This window comes from Dasypus novemcinctus, chromosome 2, assembly GCF_030445035.2.
Source record: "Dasypus novemcinctus isolate mDasNov1 chromosome 2, mDasNov1.1.hap2, whole genome shotgun sequence".
Taxonomy (NCBI): Eukaryota; Metazoa; Chordata; class Mammalia; order Cingulata; family Dasypodidae; genus Dasypus; species Dasypus novemcinctus.
In genome coordinates this window covers 39,607,250-39,627,280 of record NC_080674.1, presented here as the reverse complement: position 1 = coordinate 39,627,280, position 20,031 = coordinate 39,607,250, and the positions used below count along the sequence as shown (strand labels likewise).

The 20,031-nt window shown below is 40.5% G+C and overlaps 1 protein-coding gene across 2 annotated transcripts in view; it reads right to left on the bottom strand.

Annotated features, from left to right (window-relative positions):
- SLC1A3 (solute carrier family 1 member 3) overlaps positions 1-20,031 on the bottom strand; it is a 78,849-nt gene that overhangs the window by 45,706 nt on the left and 13,112 nt on the right. Inside the window, exon 3 of one of the 2 annotated variants that reach the window (XM_004447208.4) lies at positions 9,191-9,328. In XM_004447208.4, coding sequence (XP_004447265.1) covers positions 9,191-9,328 — 138 coding nt within the window. Of the gene's footprint in view, positions 1-8,745; positions 9,329-20,031 lie in introns of both variants that reach the window. The other variant, XM_023587746.3, reaches the window with a different exon arrangement.

The following is a 20,031-nucleotide window of genomic DNA, read 5'->3' as shown; positions in this document are numbered from 1 at the left end:
GGTAGGTGGGAGCTCAACCCCTTGAGCCACATCCGCTTCTCTACATTGTTTTAATTATACAAATAGTATGCATTCATATATCACTTGAGTACAAATTTATAATAGAGAATACCCTGCTTTTCTGGCATACAATTTAGAAAAATTGTGCTATTTCAAATGCACGTATTTGCTACTCTAATTAGTTGCTTTTAGTAACCAATTCATTGTTGTTTTTTTAAAGCAAAATATTATCGCTTGATAATAAGGCATATCAGCATATATCTATGACATGTTTTTGGTCATATAAATCACATTGCTGAACAATACACATGATTCCACTCTTGTAAACAATGGAATATTCATGTGTAAGTTTTTAAAAAGTGTGTGAAAGATTATAGGTTATGTAGGGCTGGGGAAGGGCTGCTATGGGGTGTGGAGTTTTCCTTTTTGGAGTAATGAAATTGTTCTAAAATTTTTTGTGGTGGTGAATGCACAGCATTGTGATTAGACAGATCATATGATATGAGGATGTATCTCAATAAAACCGTTTAATAAATTAATTAATAATTGTGCAAGAAGAGCCAGAAATAGCAGCTATGTACAGCAGGGAAAGCATAGAGAGATTGAGAGGTGAAGAATTTTCTTGTTTGTCTGGTTTTTGTTTATTATTATTATCGAAATAATAAAAATGCTCTAATAATGATTGAATTGATGAGTGCACAACTATATGATATACCAAATATGACTGATTGTATGCTTTGGATGAATTGTACACTTTTATTTATTTATTCTCATATACTTTATTAATACGTATCAATAAAATTTATTTGTTTCAAAAAAAGTGCATTAAAGATTACTAGCTCACATTGTTGAGTCGTTTTGTGTTAGGTAGTGTTCTAAATGCTTTATGGGTATTAATTTGCACCTTCAGAACAATTTAGTGAGGTAGGTATTATTATTATCCCCATTTAACAGTTGAAGAAACTGTGGCAGAGAGTGATTAAGTAACTTGTCCAAGACGTAGAGCTGAAAGAAAGTGGCAATACCGGGCTTTGAGCTCAGGTCGTCTACCTGGAGAGCATACTCACCACTACGCGCTGCCTATCCAATGGCTTTCACCCTCTTAGCAGTAGCTACCTCTGCAGGGGGGATTTCATTTCCACTTTATACACATCTGTATTTGTGTGCGTCATTTTACTGCAAAAATTGTGTATTGCGATACTTTTTTAAAAAACTCACATTAAAAATGGTAGGCTGACAGGCAGGATGAACTATGTTCTAGGGGCTATGAAGTTACAAAAATATATTTAAAAAATGCTCCTAGAGAAAGCCTCCAATTTGGTTTGCAGGACAAGATGTTTGCACAAAAGTCCATCTAGGGTGAAGCAGTGTGTGCAGGTGACAGCAGGAACAGCCAGAGTAAGTGCTCCCGTGGTCTAATAGAGTTCTTACCTTCAGCTGGAGCAAACACGGACAATGTTACAGAAGAAGTAAAAGGTAAGCTGGACCGTTAGCAAATTAAGGAATTTTGATAGAGGTGGGGAAAAGACAGGTTCAAGAGGGGAACAGTGTTTATCAAGAAAGCAGTGGACAGCAAAGCAGGTAAAGTGACTTGTGAAAGCTGTATGGTGTCTTATTTGTCATACCAAAAATTAGGACTCTATTCTTTAGGCAAGGCAAAATATGTGCCAGGCAAAGACACAGTGCTTTCAAGAAACTTTTGGGAGAGGCACTGGACAGATAAGTTAACTGCAAATTATCTTTCACCCAAAGTACTGGTCTATTTTTTTTACCACAAAAATCCTTCCACAAACATTCGATTCTGGGGATTTTCGATGACCACAAACTTAATTCCTCTGAGCCAATGGTTTGATGCAGTTCATAAAACAGCCGTCCCAATCTCAGCCTGTATTAACAGAAGGATTGGATCTGGGTCCTTCTTTGTCACATGACATCAGGAGCTCTGGGTTCAATGCTAGCCAATCCAGTCTAATAGGAGCACAGTGGGGTGCAGGAGCTGAGGCAATGGGATGGTGGTGGGCCTGGAGAACAGGTGCATAAGATGTTTGGGAGAATTGGGAAGCTGGGCCTGGTGTTCAGGTGCTAAGAGACTACTAGCTACTCTTCTGAAAACATTGGAAGAAATGTCATCCTCTTTTGCTCCACATGACAGAATTGGGACCAATAGGTGGCTATAACAGGAGACAGACCTCCGCTCAACACGTAAACCATCTAAGAATGGAATGTTCCAGCAGAATCTGGATGGCCACTTTCCAGGGCTGCTGGAGAGCAGGTGGCTGCTCAGGTGCAAGTGGTACGATAATACTCTACATCCCTTCCAGCTCAGAAAGTCTCAAGACTCCTGACTTCCCCCTAAAAGGTGAGCAGTTCCCCTGCTATGAGGTAAGTTTCTGTGGTTGAAACCCCGTCAAGCACCTCTTCTCTCTGATTTCCCATCATGGGAACCCATTCCCAGAGGCTACTGTTGTTAGGAACCTCACAGGGCCTCCATCCCTGACTCTTACTGCCTTTAATGGAGAAAGAGTCAGGCATGAGGAAAACAATGCCGATCAAGACAAAGGTCCTTCTTCCTGTTAGCAGTGTTATGTCCAGGCAAGGAAGCCTGACTCCTGGTGAGCAGGGGAAGAGGCCTGATTGCATTGTGCAGTCCCTCCCTCGCTTCCCCACTGAGCTCATATCCCTGGCATCCGTACCCTATGATATTGCAAACATGAGCCTCTCTCCCTACCCGACCTTGAACCCCTATGGACAGGAACCATGTCTTGTTCATTTTTATATCCTCAGGCCCTAGAAAAGTGCCTGGTACCTAAAGCGTCTCCATAACTGCATCGAATCAAGTGGGCTGTAATGGAAGGGTAGAACTTTTCTGAGACAACTTTGTTTACATCTCACCTAAGCCCAAAATCCATTTTAAAAAAAGCATTTAATTACTCGGATTCCCTTTCTACAGGATGCAAAAAAGCCAGGTGATTTCTTAACGCACAGTAGGGTTCTTCCCATTATATCCTACACCTCCCTCTCAAATGGTCACTGCTTAGCTTTCTTCCTCACAGCCCTAGTGAGAAAATAAAGCAGGACCCGTTGACTCAAATGGACTTCTTTGTGGCTTGTTCACAGGCGCCTAAGTGTTGAGACAGAAGTTCAGTTTGTCTGAAGTTTTCTTAGCTGGGAAGACTGTTCACAGTGTGTAAGCAGCTTGTGGAATCTGCTGTCCCTAGGCATCCGGGGCGCCACATACTGGGGCTGAGTTTCTCAGGAAAGATTGGCCAGTTGTATAACCAATGATAATATTTAGAGTTATGCAGCCATGATAAGTGTAATTGCATCCCATGCTACAGGGCAGAAACCAATCCGTTCCAGTGGCAAAGAAGGAATTCTCTCTGGCTCCCATTTTATTACTTATTTAACTTCATGGTTTCTTTAATTTATCTTTAGTAGGAAAGTGATTGCTGAAAGGATCATAGACCAATGACAGGGAGTCTGGAAACTTAGTTATATGCCCCTGGACTGAAGCTCTGTAGAATTCTTAGTACAAGGTGGGTTGCCAGTGGAAAGCTCTTGCCCTATGACTCTTACTGCCGGTAGCTACCACTAATTAAGCACATATTACGTGCCAGGTGTAAATCCTCAAAAGATCCCTAAGAAATAGGTTTCATTATCACCCCCATTTGACAGAGAATGAAAAAGAGCTCAAAGAAACACCCCCTCCCCAAATGAGATACATAGTTTTTTCCCCCTGATAAAATGTATACGTGAGGGGAAGGGTAGAAAGCTACTGTCCTTTTTCTTGTACATAAGGGTCCAGAGCATTCCAAATAGGCTTCACTGTACACCAGATCCATCACAATGAAGGATTTAAAATATTAATGTTTTCTTAAGTGATTCTTGCTCTCATTTTTGCAAGCCCTTACCCTTCACATACCCAAGCACTAAGAATTGTCTAGCTCATTTTCTTCCCCCTTTCATATAAATGTAATGACAAGACTTTAGTTCACTCTTACTGTGGCTGTCATTTCTCTGAAGCCACCTGGCCATACTTTGAGCTACGTTACTATTTTACTGTTATTATTATCCCAGGTAAGAGAGCCCTTTGCTGGTGATTCTAGATTGTTGGCTCCAATTAGAATCAGGTCCCACATTCCACTAAATTCACTGGTCTACATATTTGAAAGGAAGCTGCCCAAGTAATAGGGGACACATCACAGAGCTTGTCATTGGGAGGAGGTTACAGGCAGGTAGGGATTTTTGTTTTGTTTTCAGGTTTTTTTTGTTTTTTGTTTTTTTTTGTTATAAATTTGTTTTGTTTTGGATCCAAGAAGAATTGGTAGAGTTTTTCAAGGACAAATGGGTTTCCAAGAACATATAGAATTGTTCAGGTCAAGGCTGGTCAATTGCTTGAAAGACACATTGCAGGAATTCAAACATCAGCTAGATGGTTGAACTAGATCAGTTCCCCAACGGGGGGTAAATACAGGGGTACAGAAACCCCACCTTAATCAATATTAAATCACATAGTGAGTGAGTCATTCTTTTCAATTTTTTCAGTCCCTTGGATTACAAGAAAGAGAAAGTCTCATTTTGGCACTAGTGTGTATTTTGTGTATTTAATACCTCTTCTTCCCACCCCCACCCCCCCCCCCTTTTTTTTTTTTAACATGGAGAGTACAGGTCTCAGCCCTCAGAACTTTTGGCAGGCAACAGTATCAATCTAGAATTTCAAAACATTGTAATTTATCTCCTTCACAAGACAAGTAATAGAGGAGCTCTCGGTTTTGGTAATGATCTAAGAGCAATGAAAGAAAAGGGCATTGATTTAAAGAAAACTTTAAATAAGTGAGAATAAGGGTGGAATACCAAATGGAAAGTTCTGGGTTGGAGATGTCATGACTGTGAAAATCAAGATTTGGGATCATGCTCTTAAAATCAAGCAGATTGTCTTTTTTTGGGGAGTGCAGGGGACCAGCCTTAATTCCTCAGGGTGCATGATTTAAGGGGTGCAGGAAACTCCTTTTCCCCTCCCTCCATACATCTTCCTGGGGACTATATCTTTGTATTCATGTGTCCCCAGTGTCAAGCTCAGAGCCTGACATGGCAAAGGCACAAGAAAAATTTGCAAATGAATGAATGACTGTTATAGATAAACTTGGTCTATTTTCTAATCCTACCTCCTGTGTGCCCTGCCATAGGTACCAGAACTCTTTCTTTTACTGCCTATGTAGACACCTCCCAGCGCCCCTTACTGACAATATGCCCAAGTCTGCAGAGATTGCCTGTCAAAAATTATGTTCCCCTCTTCTGGAAAACTAGGGAGACACCAGGGATATCATCTGAGGTAAGTGGATGTGGGAGAATGTACACTTAGAATGAAAAAAAGCACTGCATCTCTGAAATGATTCAGAAGTAAGCACAAGGTTATAGCTGTGTCTACACAGCACAACCTGAAATGGAACTTAATTGTTATCCAGTGAATTTAATCAGGCTAAGCCAGGCAAACCAACTCATATGTCTGGCATAAAATATCTCGTTTGGCTGCCTATCCTGACCAAATACATCGAAAGAGGTGCCAAATCCCTATTTTATTGAGTGGTGTGTTGGTACAGACATATTATTCTTGTTCAAAGAAAATAAGCACTTAAGTACAAATCCAGCCATTTGGGTTCTTTCCAGCTTCCCTCAGGCGGCTTCTGGAAGGCTAATACACACCAAAGATGTTTGTAAAGTTTGGAATTTCAAATTCAGGAAAAGGAGAACATGAATTATAGGGGTTTTAGATGTTTGTAAAGGTCGGAATTTCAAATTCAGGAAAAGGAGAACATGAATTATACTTGGTTGCTTCAACTATAAAAACCTAACAGATTTCTCAGTTTAAATATGACTTCAATACAGCTAAGTGCATTGAGTATGCAGCATGTTTCCTAGAACTTTCTAAAACAAAATGCCTAACCCAAGAAATGGTATAAGGGTTTCATGCATTTTGAATTCTGTCTGCGCAGAACCTGGGCCTTTTGAACTTAAAAGCACTAAATCTGTCAAATATTTTTCCCATTGGGAAATGTCCTCTATGGGAGTGTAACCTCTGAGTTCTTATTCTGGTGTGCCTGACCGGTGCCGAAAAGACTAGCACAGTTATTGCACAACTCGGTTATAACCAGACAACGGAGAGGAGAGGTTTTCCAATAGCTCAGTGTTTAGCTGACAATAAATATGGTATTTCAGTAGCTGATTCCATCTTACGAGTCAAGTTTTGGCACAGAACTATCAATAGTTGAATAAGACAACATATGAAACCGAGTGGATACCCTGATACACCGGTGTACAGGTGTAACAGTGCATTTAGTGTAATTAAGAGCACTGACCTTTAAACCTAAGCTCTGCTAGTATTATAGTAAGGCAAGGGGTTGGATTTGCAGATGGGCTTTGTTTGGTTTGCAGGAGTTTTGTTTTCAATTGTTATCAACACTTCAAAGCCTGAAGGGTCTTCAAAAAATTTGGTATTCTGGATTCTCTTGAAAAATGGGAAAGTCTGGCTCTTGTTCTCACATGACAACAGCTGGCTGGAACTGATTGTCTTACACTTTACTGGTCATAATCATCTCTTTGCCTCCCTTTTGTCCACACTATTGTGCAGCTGGGTCAGTTGCCACTTATCATCACATTTGTCTCTGTCACTTCTGTAAGAGAAATATTTCTCTGTATCCATGACCCTTATCAAAGAAGGAAAGCAAGAAGTCGCCTGAGTGGGCAGCTTCCTATGGATACATCTCCTGCTTGGCCACCGGAGGCCGTTCCATTCACTTTTGCATTCTCAAATGATGGGGCCTGACTTGGCTCCCTCGCCCAGCAGCACAGCCCCCAGGAACATCTCCCACCACTCACGGGGATTCTTCAGGGGTGCGGGCCATGTGCACATGCTCCCTTCTGCAACCCCCCTGGGTCATACCCTCATTGGTTTAGACCACTCTTCTCAAAATCCGGAAGGAAGTTCACATTCAGTCCTCCATTGCAATCGATCAGAAGTATCCAAATTACTGCGGAACTTGGAAATTACTCCTTTGAGAATAACACCTTAAAATGATCTTGGTGAACTAAATTAGCCCCTCGCGCTCCTTCTCTTAACACAGTCCTGGATGAGAACAGAGAAACTTTTAACAGTCCCCAGGTGGAGGCACTCCTAACTTGCAGTGAGGTTGCATTTTGAAAGATCATTTTAGGTTGGAAGTTTGAAACTTATAATTCCTTTTTCTTTAATCACATTAGAAATGTTGATAATTTCTCCCAGGTTTGACCACAGATTTCTCTTAAATGATGCAAAGGGATTATATCATAAGTATTCTTTTCTGCAACATTATTCTTTCTTAACCAAAGCTCTAATTCCTTCAATATAGGTGGTGTAGTAAGTATCAGAAAATACCACAAAGTTCTACTTCAAGGTATCTGTCATCTAGTACTGCTCCTGAGGTGGAGTGACACATTCACTAACCGTCCTGAATGAGGGCTTTGCCTGACCTTCTAAAGGGTAACACGGTAGTTTTTCAGCACAGTTGCCAGAATGCCGTAGAAAGCTCTAAATACCAGTCCCATCCTTGAAGAGATAGTGTAAAGGAATCCAGGACCCCTCAGTTTGTGTCCTCGACCCAGAAAACTGCAGGTAATCAATCCAGACGCCATGCCAGTAAGAATGGCAAAGAGGGACTTGCTGCCCCCTAAATAAAATGGTGAATGTGAATTCTGTCCTAGAAGTGCTTTCTGCAAAAAACTTGTTCTCCTCGCCCCCCCAATGGCAGCACATGGATAATAAAAAAGAGGATGTGCCCTTATGTAACAGCATTTCATACAGTTTCTGTGGTAATAACTGTCATTGCTGTGATTATCCTTGGACAGCAGTAGACCAGGCCAGTTTTGCAAACAAGTATCCTAAATTACGCTGCCTATATAGTGGTTTTATGGGCAATTTATCCTCCAGCAGGAGCTCATGTACATGCAATAACTTGTTTAAGGCCCCGGACATGTGCAAGCCAGTAGAGATCTGCAAAGCAGTGAAGGGAAAATCCAACATAGCTCTGTCCAAGTAATGGCATGGCCTAGAAAGCACATGATAATCAAAACCTTGTCCATGATTTTTGAGTTGTATTCCAAGGTTCTTACTACACAGACAGCTTAAAAGATTAGAACTCCCTAGGGTCAGAGATGGTCAAAAGCCAGCCCACATAGAAGCGTAGTGGTCTGCCTAAGGTGGGGAATGGTAAAACAGGGTAGAAAGAGAAAATGGTCAATAATACCTGAGGTCTGGGCTTTAGCTATGAGCCCAGAAACATTTCTGCCAGGACAGTGTCTACAGAAATGCCTTCTCCAGGTCAGAGATGTGCCATGGGGAAAGAGAAGAGTGGGCAGGAAGGAATGCACAGCAACATTTTTTCCCCCTGCAACTCTCTGGCTCCCTTTCTATTCACCAATCAGATATGAAAATGGCTTTAACCTTTTCCAGTGCAGGAGTAGATGGTTATCTCCTTGTCACAGAAAATAGAATCCTATCCAGCACGTTTCCACTTGCTGAAAATCTAAGCGTCAACTTGATGAAATCTCCAGGTAGAAAATCTCCCGCCCCCTCCCCATTCTCCCACCAACGTAAAAGGTAATGGGGGTGGGAGGAGACAACCGAAGAAGAAAATGAAATCATGCGGGTACACCAGAAAAAGATACAGTGTTGGTGGCAGCAGAGTTGGGTGAGTGTGTGGTGGGCATTACCTCTTGATGAGGCTTCCAAGAAGGCTCCCGCTCAAGTCCTGGTGGCTCTGAGAACAAGCATTCTTGCATCAATAGCTAATAGGCTGTCCAACCAGATGTTATCTGGGTGGGATAAGAGGGTGAGAAAACAGACCTGTTGTACGCTGTTGTCAACTACATCACTGTGGTCAGAGAAGGCTGGTTGTGTAGTGTTTAGCAGGGCACCTCTTTCATAGTGAGTTAGACCAGATTACGTAGCTGTTTAAATCCGTTTCCTCTTGTGATTGGTAAAATACGAGAGTTATAATCATTCATGCATTATTAAAGCCTCCTTTCCATCATTTTGAAGGGACTGTTTTGTTTTTTTTTTTAGAACAGAGCATGCATCCAGCAGAAACCTAAAGCGTTTGCTTTTTTAAGCAATCTTTTGCAGTAAGCGCACTTAAACACAAACTGCCTACGGTACCTGTGACAAGACTGGAGACGATAAGTGGTAACACCAACATCTGTAACATCCTCATCAGCAGTTCCCCAGGAAAGGAGAAGTATTTCACTTCCCGGTAGCTCATTTTGTATGGCCGGAGGGTAAATCCGAGGATTGTACCTGAAGATAAAAAGAAGGAGAAGAAGAAAAGAAAAATTGAGTCTTTTCTGAAACTGAAGCAACAGTCTAAGAAAAATGGGCAAATATCTGGCTGGTGGTTACCCTGTGTCCAACAAAGCAACAAATGTTTGTGCTGCTTTGGGAACAAGGACTGTGTCTTTCTTTCTTTGGAATCATCACCTGGAAGGGTCTGGCTGAACCCAGGGCTTCAAGCAGAACTTATAGAAAAAAATATTTTTTTTAAAAAATAAATGGTTTTATTTTTAAAATTTTATTTAAAAAATAAATGGTTTTAGCAGATGAAAACTTTCTTTGTCTACCTTCAATGCAGTGAAATTATTTTGACATGGATCAGTACAGTGTTAAAGAGACTGGGACATAAGGAGGAGACAAATTACATGTCCATTAACAAGGTGATATGGAGAAAAGGCCCTATTATAATGAAGTTTTCTCATAATTACAGATGTTATAATTGCTAACATAACTATATTTTTGTAAGGGATAGTGCAATTTTATTATTTTTTCCAATAAAAAAACAGAACCAAATCTTTCGTTCACATTGTTAATCCATTTTAATCACCTCCCTGTCTGCACACCATACTTTTTCTCTGTCTTCATGGTCTTGACATTGCCTTGGCAACTGTACTGTGCAGACTTGTTACTTGCTGGCAAGAGATGACTTCAAAATAAATAAAGCTTTTTCCCCCAAGATTTTTTCCCTTTAAAAAGCAATTTCCTCCTTAATTTTCTTTCTGCTCCTGGAACTTTAAAATATATTTTTTAAATGATTATTTTTATATAAGTCAAATTATAAAGTATGACACCTTTTGGAATGCTGAGAAATTAACAGATATATTGAATAAATTTACTCCCTCTCCCATTTCCCTAATTTACTATCTTCACCCAAGATAATATACTTATTCCAATATTGTGAATATTTTCTCCTGCTACTATTAAAACATGTGATTTGATGAAAAAATAAATAAATCTAAGTTATAGGGAAAAGACAAGTGCCTGGTATAGAAGTGAAGGATGGAGACGGGGGGAATAAATATTGGATAGACATAAATTTTTTCGTAGGAGTCAAGAAGCACTTTAGGGAAATGGAGCTATCCTAACTTCTTATGAACAGGCTTTGGGGACACCAAAGTTCATTTCAATTATCACTGCAACTCCAATTTCAATTCTGGGGTCTCAACAACAATGAAGTATCCATTCTTTGATCACATACCATAATATTCCAGTAAGTGTCAGAATCTATGTGATGAGAAAATCCATTTGACCTGTTCTCATGGCCTTTAGGAAAAAGCATATGTAACAGAAATATGTTCAAGAAAGAAAGATTGATTTGGAAAATGCACAAAAGCAGGTGGCAAAAAAACTCTTAGTATGCCACAGGAATAGTCATCAGTGCTTGACATGTACTAACAAAGTTAATCCTTACAAAAAACCCAGGCTATGGGTACTATCTCACCACCAATTTACTAATCCACAATGAGTTTAAAATTTGCCCCAAGCCAAATAGCTACTCTAGTTGCAGAGCTGGGATTTAAACCCAGGCAGTTTAGTCCCTGATCCCATGCTCTTAACCACCTCACATACTCCTGGCCACTTCTGCAGGGCAAAGACCACCACAGCTAGTGCTTCAGTGCCTTTTTCTTCAGAGTGTTTCCACACAGTTAAATTTATTAACTCATGCAGAATATAACTTTTCCACAGTCATCATGAACATCAGTTTCTAACCTCATAAATGATACCAAGATTTATTTAATTTTTCCTTTGTTGAATGGTTTGTTTCAATGGTTTGCATCTTTTACTATAATGGAGAATACCATGACGAACATAGGAAGGCTATTTTGTGTCTATGAATATATTTTTTTTAGTGACGTTTGAGAGAAAAGGAACCCATGGGTCAAAGGACATGAATACCTCAATCCCTGTTACCAAATTTTTTCTCAAAGACTTTGGGCCCAGCAGGTTATGCTTCACTAAAGGCTGAGAAGACCTTATATCATCTACCCCCAGGAGCAGAGTATATTAAAATATTGTAAAAACAAACAAAATTTGCTAATTTGATGAATAAGTAGTATATATTTTTTCATTTTCTTTTGTATTTAATTGATATCTAGTGATATTTGATCATTTCTCCTTTTTTAAAAAAACAAACAAAAACTAATCATATTTTCCCTAAATGTCTACTAGGTCCTAATAGTATCTTAAATATGTGTATATGGGTTTGGTTCATACAAATGAACCAAGTGTGTGTGTGTGTGGGGGGAGGAGGGGGCGTGGTATGGAATCATGTGCAGGGTATACAGCTCTTCAAAAATATACAAATGTTTTGCACTTTTGTAAGATAAATAAATGTCTGTACACCTTTTTAATTAGGTGATTTCTTCAAAAGCTATCAACCTTAATTTCTACCCCCATTCCAAGTTTGATAAATCTTTCATCATTTTTCCTCAATTCACCATGACTTTGCTTGTTTCTTTGTTCACTTTTTAAAATATTTAACCTATCATCTTCCTGGATCTTTGTTTGGGGTCAGCCATCTATTCCAATTTTCAATGTGTGCTATTCAATACAGCAGTATAGATAGTAGATAGGAATCCTGCTTGCTCATATAAAGGTGTCACAATGAGATAATATGTAAATATTTATAAAGTTTGCTTTATTTCCAATCAAATGTAACTCTGACTTTACCAGAACTGATTGCTTTATGAACATTTATTTAAATATGTTTAAACACTTGTTACTGAATTAGATAAAAAAATGTGTATGTAAAACACACTCACTTTGGGAATCTGGAATTTGAACATGTTAAGTTCTTAGGAAACTTAGGGATCCCAAATAACAATTTAAGACCAGGCTTGGCTTTACGAGCTCATTTTTAAGTTGGCTGCTTGCTGTTGGAAAAGCATTTACTCATAAACAACAATATTTCCAAGAGTGATTATTAGGATCCTGGCTAGTTCCAGAAAATCTATTTAATTCACAAATTATAAGCAATTAATAGAACAGCTGGTCTATTAATAACTGAGGAACAAGTGACTAACCAGCATAGATGAAGAAAGAGGACTAGTCTTTCAAATACTAGATGCATTGGTCCCATCTCCCAAAGCCTAACGTGTCCAATACTAACACTCGTCCTCCTTATAATCACAACAGCCATATGCACCCTCTTTCTCTCCCTAGGTGCTCCATGTACCTTGTCTCCTCTTCCTCTATCAAAGCCCACATTTTCTCAGTTCAATCAATTCTCATCTAGGTGTTATGAGGAAAAATAAGTTGGCTCACCTTTAACTGTCTAACCTGTCAAATAGATAGGTAACAGAGCAACAGCAAGACCATCACATAGGAAAAGTCTCAAGACAAGGCGATATAGGGAGCGGATTTGGCTCAACTGATAGAGCGTTCGCCTACCACATGGGAGGTCCAAGGTTCAAACCCAGGGCCTCCTGAGCCGGCCCGTGCACAGTGCTGTTACGCACAAGGAGTGCCTTACCACGCAGGGGTGTCCCACGCGTAGGGGAGCCCCACAGGCAAGGAGTGTGCCCCATAAGGAGAGTCACCCAGTGAGAAAAAAGTGCAACCTGCCTAAGAATGGTGCTGCTCACACAGAGAGCTGATGCAGCAAGATGACACAACAAAAAGAGATGCAGTTTCCCAGTACTGCTGACAATAATGTAAGAGGACACAGAAGAATACACAGTGAATGGTCACAGACAGCAGACAACAGAGGTGGGGGGAAGGGGAGAGAAATAAAAAAAAAAAGACAAAGTGGTATTTTTCTCTTATTTCCTTCTAGTCGCCAATCCAGTACTGCTTGGAAGTTTAGTCTGGCATCATCTACTTTAGGATGTGTCTGTTTAACATTTTCTTTACATTCTCCAGTACAGACCCCACATTTTCTAAAAGATCTTTTTTACTATAGACATGGTGTAGAAGAGACATCATTTATTTATAAGGGAAAGCTTTAAGTCAAATGTTTTGAAGAGAGGAGTTTAGGTGACAGCAGATACATTTTGCATCAGGTGTGTCCCTGGTTTGGTCAGTTTGTTACCTCTGGGTTTAACAAATAAGTCATTTCCACGCTTGGGAAAATGAGATGATACTGAGGACAGAAAATATTTACTGAGCCCTTACTATTATGCATTAATGATGGTATTTAATTCTCACAACATTCTGAGGTAGATATCATTATGTCTATTTTAAAGGCGAATAAACTGAGGCTCAGAAGTTAGTTTACTTGCTTAAGGGTACAAAACTAGTAAGTGGCTGACCTGGGGGATGCCAAATAAAGCCTAGTTGCTCTTTCTGCTATACTTTTCTGCCTCCTAAACGCGAGACATCTCTGTAGCCTGTGCCTGAGAATAGCTCTCAAGTGAGACTGGCCCCTGGGACTTCCTAAATTGTGGATGCCCTTGATAATAATTTTGAGCTGTTAGAGCTGTCTGGGCACATCTTCGAACCCTTCACAGGTTCTCTTACTTTTCGAGGACCTCAAAGAATGGTTATTACTCCCAGATCATTGTTTCAAATGGTTATACCAAATCTCTCTTTATGAAATGATTTAACTTACATGAAGCCTATTAATGACCTGCCCATTTTCCCTCTACTGTGCACATTTTAATCCTTGGAAACCATTAGTAACAAAGGTGGGAAGGGCTTTGCTTCCAGTTTCCCATCCTTAATAACAGCAGCTAACAGTCATTGACTGCTCAGAATGTGCCAAAAGCTCACGAGCTCACTGCCCACAAATACCAGTGACGCCAGGACTATTATCTGCATCTGCGTTTTACAGATGAAGAACCGAGTCATTGAGAGGGTAGGCAAATTGCCAAAACTAGTAGGCAGCGAGACGGGTCAGGTTACTTTGGACCTCACACCCAGGCTGTCCAGCTCTAGAGCCCACACTCTCCAAACTTATGTTGCACTCACCGCCTCTCTCAATAGTCCCCTTGCTAAGAACTTAAGTTACTAGGAACTATTTTGCTTACTCTTTTGCTCCATTTCGAGTTAGGCTAACAAAATCCAGAGCTTAAGTTAGGGAAAGATGTTGTTAATTTTTTTGTGAAGTCAACATCTACGGTTTCCCCCCCAACTCATTCGCTGAATGAATAAGCAAGACATTTTTCTTCAAATCCAGCTTTCTGCTCCAACAGGCAGCGCAGGAGGTAAAGCCAGTGATAAGGTCAGCCAGTTACCAGCAGCCAATCAAGAGGAAATGCTCTGAATGCGAAGACTGCTTTTTTGGTAAGCAGTTCAGGTTTCTGATTACATTCTAGCCCAGCAACGAAGCCTTCCCTGAAACGTGTTCCCACAGCCTTTTCAGAGTCCCCTTCATCCAGCCCTTCCGACCAATTAGAGGTAGTAGGACCCGGTCTCAGGAGCCTGGTAGAGCAGCCCAATTAGAGGTAGTAGGACCCGGTCTCAGGAGCCTGGTAGAGCAGCCCGCAGCCTCTGCAGAGCTGAGCGGTTAGTGGGCACCCATTTGAAGCACGTTGCTGGCGGTCCCAGGGCTCATAAAAGGCTTAATGATTGCAGCCTCTTAACACAAGGGAAGAGATCTTTATTATTGATTACTCTGCAGGAATAAAAATGAAGAGCAGGAACACCTCTGATTTCAGCAGAGCTGAAACAAAGTATGCTATTCTGGAATGTCTTACTAGAATATATAGGATGATCAAAATTAATCATGCTGGGTGAATGCTTTGATCAAATATGCATTTTTGTTTAAACGGTTTCTCTTTCCTGTTGCAGAAAACTCAAGAAGGGAGTCCTTGAGGGGTTCAGTTCCCCTTGGGGAATCTACACAACAGAGACTTCTTTGGAAGATTAAATGTCATCTCACTTTCTAAACTAAGACACAATGTGCACACACGATCCTCAGAAAGAATACACTGAAGTCTTGCTTTTGAAGGGCAAACATGTACAACAAGGTAAAAGCTAAAGACCTAGTCCAAGAATTTGGTCCATATGCAAACTAGCCAATGCCCCGTGAATCTGATTAAATTATTAGAAATATAAAGAAGCCAGAAGGTACTTAAAAATAAAAGAATGAGTCACAATTTGAAGAAAATTTGGACCAAATGACCCATTTTCACTTTGGGTAAATGATGGAATTTGAAATAGAGAAATTTTACTCAAGTCTCTACCTTATCCGTAATCTCTGTGATGAACAGACCAAGCCTTCTAGCATTATTACTCACAATGCAGAGTTCTTCAGAAAAAGAAGTGGTGCCCAAAAGAAGCCCAGATGACAAAAAAAAATTCACAAGTAGGAGTAGCATCAATCTGGAAAGAAAGACCTCACATTCTGAGGTTGATTCTAAGAAAGCTACCAAAAGTTCAGCTCACCCAGGAGGAGCTAGTCACCTCTTCTAGCATTTACATTGCAAATCAACCAGAGAACAATCAAGCTCCTATTCAGGAAAAGCTAGAACTGCAGATTTTTTAGCCAGAAAAGGGATTATGTTGTCCACTTCAGGGATGCAAAATGGCTTGAGGAAAATTAAAGTATCAAATATTTTTTTTGATAGCACATGCTGTGCTATGTGACACAATGTCTACTTCCCAGTTAGGATCTTTTCATTTATGTAGTGAAAAATTAGCACTACTTTGTCTTAAGTTTCCAACAATCTGGCGTTATTGTTAGGTAATCGCATGGGAATGACACCATAGCCTTTGCCATGTGTTACTGGCTAGAAGCAAGTCATGGTCCGCCCACACTCAACAAATGAGCATCATATCATGATAAGGGGTTTATCCAACATGCAAAAGTCCCTGGGTCTCCTTGCCAAGTGGCTTCAAGTGTGGCACAGACACACTTACAGAGAAAATGCCCAACAGATGCTTGGTGAATGAATGATGTCGGGTTCTAGTCCTAGTCCTGTCAGCAGTCGGTTCTCCATATGACTCTGTATTAAGTCCTATATCTCTTTATATGCTTCAATTAAAAAAACTAATTATATATAATTCCAAGATTTAAATGGTGCTCTCTTCACGTGGACTCGTGGAATAGTCTTCTAATAGGTTCCCTGCTTCTAACCTCACTCCTGGACAGTCTATCCTCAATATAATACCCAGAGGGACTCTTTTAAAACTCAACCCAGAATGTTACTTCTCCCTCTGCTCCTTCCTCCACTGGCTCCCTTTCTCATGCAGAGTAAAAGCCAAGGCTGTGTGATGGGCTCTTTTTGGCCTGCTCCCCTACCTCTGCCACAGCTCCCCCTTGCTCACTCAGTTTCAACATTTGCCTCCTTATTATGTCTCCATCACCTTAGATGTAATTCCTACTTTGTAATGCTCTACCTAGAATGCTCTTCCTAGATTGTCACTAGGTTCATATCCTTCAAAACTTAATTAAATGTCACCTTCTCAGCGAGGCCTACCCTGAACCCTCTTCCATCCTACCTGTTTCAAGAGTTACCACCTTCTAAAATACAATATAATTTTCCAATTTACTATGTTTGCTGTTTATTGTTGTCTGCTCTGCTAAAATGTAAGACCCACAAGATAGTAGTTTTTATCTGTTTTGTTCATTGATGTATATCAAGCCCTGAAAAAAGTTCCTGGCACATAGTAGGTAATTAATATGCTATTGAGTGAATAAACAGAATGCCTTATTCTCTTTTAGATGACCAGTATCTATCAGTGCCTGGCTCCCAGCTAGTGCTGAATATACTTCCTGAATGGAGAATTCTCCTTGCCTCCTACTCCACAGTAAGTCTTATTCCCCATTGCATACTGTGAGCATAGTAGCCTATCCCAAAGGGATATGCCCAAAGGGGCATCCCTTCTCCATGACACCATTTTTGTCAGATCTTTGAAACTGGATTTTGACTGTACTGCTATTTCTCACATGCTCAAGTTTCTACATTCACAACGTAGGAGTGAGAGCCCCTGATAGCTAAGGAAGTCTTGAGTATGCAGGAGAGCAGATGCGATGCTCTAGAAATGTCCTTCTTTGACTCAGAGCCAGGGAGGAAGGTTCTGTACCCTATCATGCCAGTAAATTGTTAGTAGATACATTTGCCCAAGGGTACGTGGTCAGTGAGTGATGTGGCAGAATAGGGCTTCACACTTCGATCAGTCTGTTTCCAGAGCCCACATCTTCAAATCACATCATCTCTTTGGGCCTCCAGTCCGTAAAATGGGTGGGACAGAATAGAACAGGCGGTGTCTAAGATCCTTTTGTGCTTTAATATTCTCACCTACACATTCTGAGTTTTAAAGGGGCATGGAGATCTCAGCTGCTTTAGATGAATTCATATTGTTTCTTCTAACAGATTCAAAATCCTTGATAATTATTTGATAGATGGAGTAAAAGTTCCCATTTAAGCACTTGGCCAAATCATGGCCCAATTTGGACAAGTCATAAGTCACTCTCTTTCTAGCCCCATTTACTTATTTTACAAAGAGGGCAAGGGCATAATGGTGAGCTGACTGTCCAAGAGGTTCGTCCAGTCCCTGGGTCTTTTGTTTCAGCCCAAACTTCCAGGCATTTCCTGGTGAGAAGCTACTCAGGGTCTGAGGCAACTCCTTGGCCCTCCCCCACTCTCCCGTTCCCACAGCCCTCAAACATTTGGGCCCTGGCTTGGTTCATTCTTTTGTCCTTTGGTATTTCCTGTTGCTGGAGGTGGGAAATACCTGCTCCAGCCTGGTTCCTTCAGTAGAGCTGGATGAACAAGCTCTGGGCTACCAACAGAGCAAAGAGGGTGCAGGCAGAGACTCAAGCTCACACAGCCGGTGACTCTGAGATAACTGTGTCAGAACTTTGAAGTTCGGAAAGACCTAGTGCTTTCTTCCTAAAACTGCACTAACAAGGGCTAGGTGAAATGGCAATTTGATTTACAAATAATTCTACTTATTTTTTTAATGAATATTTTATCAAAATATATTATGACCAGTTGGGTTTTAGCCCAGGAATGAAAGGTTGGTTTAACACTAAAAAAAAAAAAGAGAGATGTAATTCCCATTAACAGAATAAAAATTAAAAATCATACATTCATTCTAGTAGATAGCAAAATTGCATTTGACAGTATCCAACATACATCTTGATAAACACTTTCAGTAACATAGGCATAGAAGAGAACTTCTGTAACTTGATTAAATCCTCTTCCATTCTGGGAAGAGTAACCCACATCATCAGAAATTTTGTCATCCTTTCTGGAAAAAAAAATTATTATGAGTGAGCTGTAACTGGAAATGAAATATATTTAACATTTTTGCTAGTTACTCTCCCTGGGCCTTTTGCTAAATCACATGCTCACACACAGCAAGGGTGTGCCATCTAGTCCCTCCCTCATCTGTTCTTTCAGACCCTCTAATTTGCTCTTGTATATATATCTGTGCAGTATGAATAGTAAAGCTTACTCTTATTTCCTGATTTTATGTTCTGTCCTAGAGTCCAGGAGAGGCCCTTTTGTGTTCAGATCCTCAGGTTATTGGCACCAGTATTCCAAGGATTTAGGGAGAGGTAGCAATGCCTAAGACTGTACCCAAAAAAGCCAGGGCTGGACTGGAGTCAGGAATCCTGGTTTCTGTAGCTTATTTTCAATATTTCTTATTTCTAAGTACCTCTGGAAAGTCACTTGATACTTCTGTTTCTAAACTTCTACTAAATTGGTAATGGGATGAGGGAAGGATGAAAACTCAAACCCTGTTCATCTCCTTTATAGTTTGCTGTGAAGATTGTATGTAATAAGAGACGTTAAAAGTGCTTCAAACAGTTGAGTTATTATACACATAAAAGCTGTGAGGAATCTTATCTGAATTAAATTCATACTTTCTGAAGCAGAGAGATGGGAATGCTTGCATTTATTGGAGTCTATCCTGAAACTGCATTTTTTTCAATGAGGCTATTGCTTCCTTTTCCTCTGTCTAGCCAGTTCACACAAACTGCAATGTTCAAGCATCCTTACCTCTGGCAGTGGCAAATGCAGGGCTAACTCTTTTTTAAAATCCACAGTTTAGGGAAACGGACTTGGCCCAGTGGCTAGGGCGTCCGTCTACCACATGGGAGGTCCGCGGTTCAAACCCCGGGCCTCCTTGACCCGTGTGCAGCTGGCCCACGCACAGTGTTGATGTGCGCAAGGAGTGCTGTGCCATGCAGGGGTGCTCCCCCGCATAGGGGAGCCCCACGCGCAAGGAGTGTGCCCCATAAGGAGAGCCACCCAGCGCGAAAGAAAGTGCAGCCTGCCCAGGAATGGCGCCGCCCACACTTCCCGTGCCGCTGAGGACAACAGAAGCGGACAAAGAAACAAGACGCAGCAAAAAGACACAGAAAACAGACAAGCGGGGGAGGGGAGGGGAATTAAATTAAAAAAAAAAAATCCACAGTTTAGGAGAGTAAAATAATAACCTCCAATTTAGCAATACATATCAAAATTACAAATGCACGTTCCCTTTGACTTAGAGATTTCTCTTCTTGGGATGTTTCTCACAGATATATTTGTACCTGGGTGAAATAACTTTTTTGTAAACTTATTCATTACACCATTTTTATACTATCTAAAGTTTGGAAAAAAAGTTTTTATTTGGAATTGCTTAAATAAATTATGTTACACCCATACAATGTGGCACCAAGACAGAATAGGGAAGCTCTTTATGTGTTAATAAGGATGAATGATTAATGAAAGGTATATTATAAATTGGAGAAAGCAGGCCATATACTATCCTATCCTTTGTGTACCAAGGGG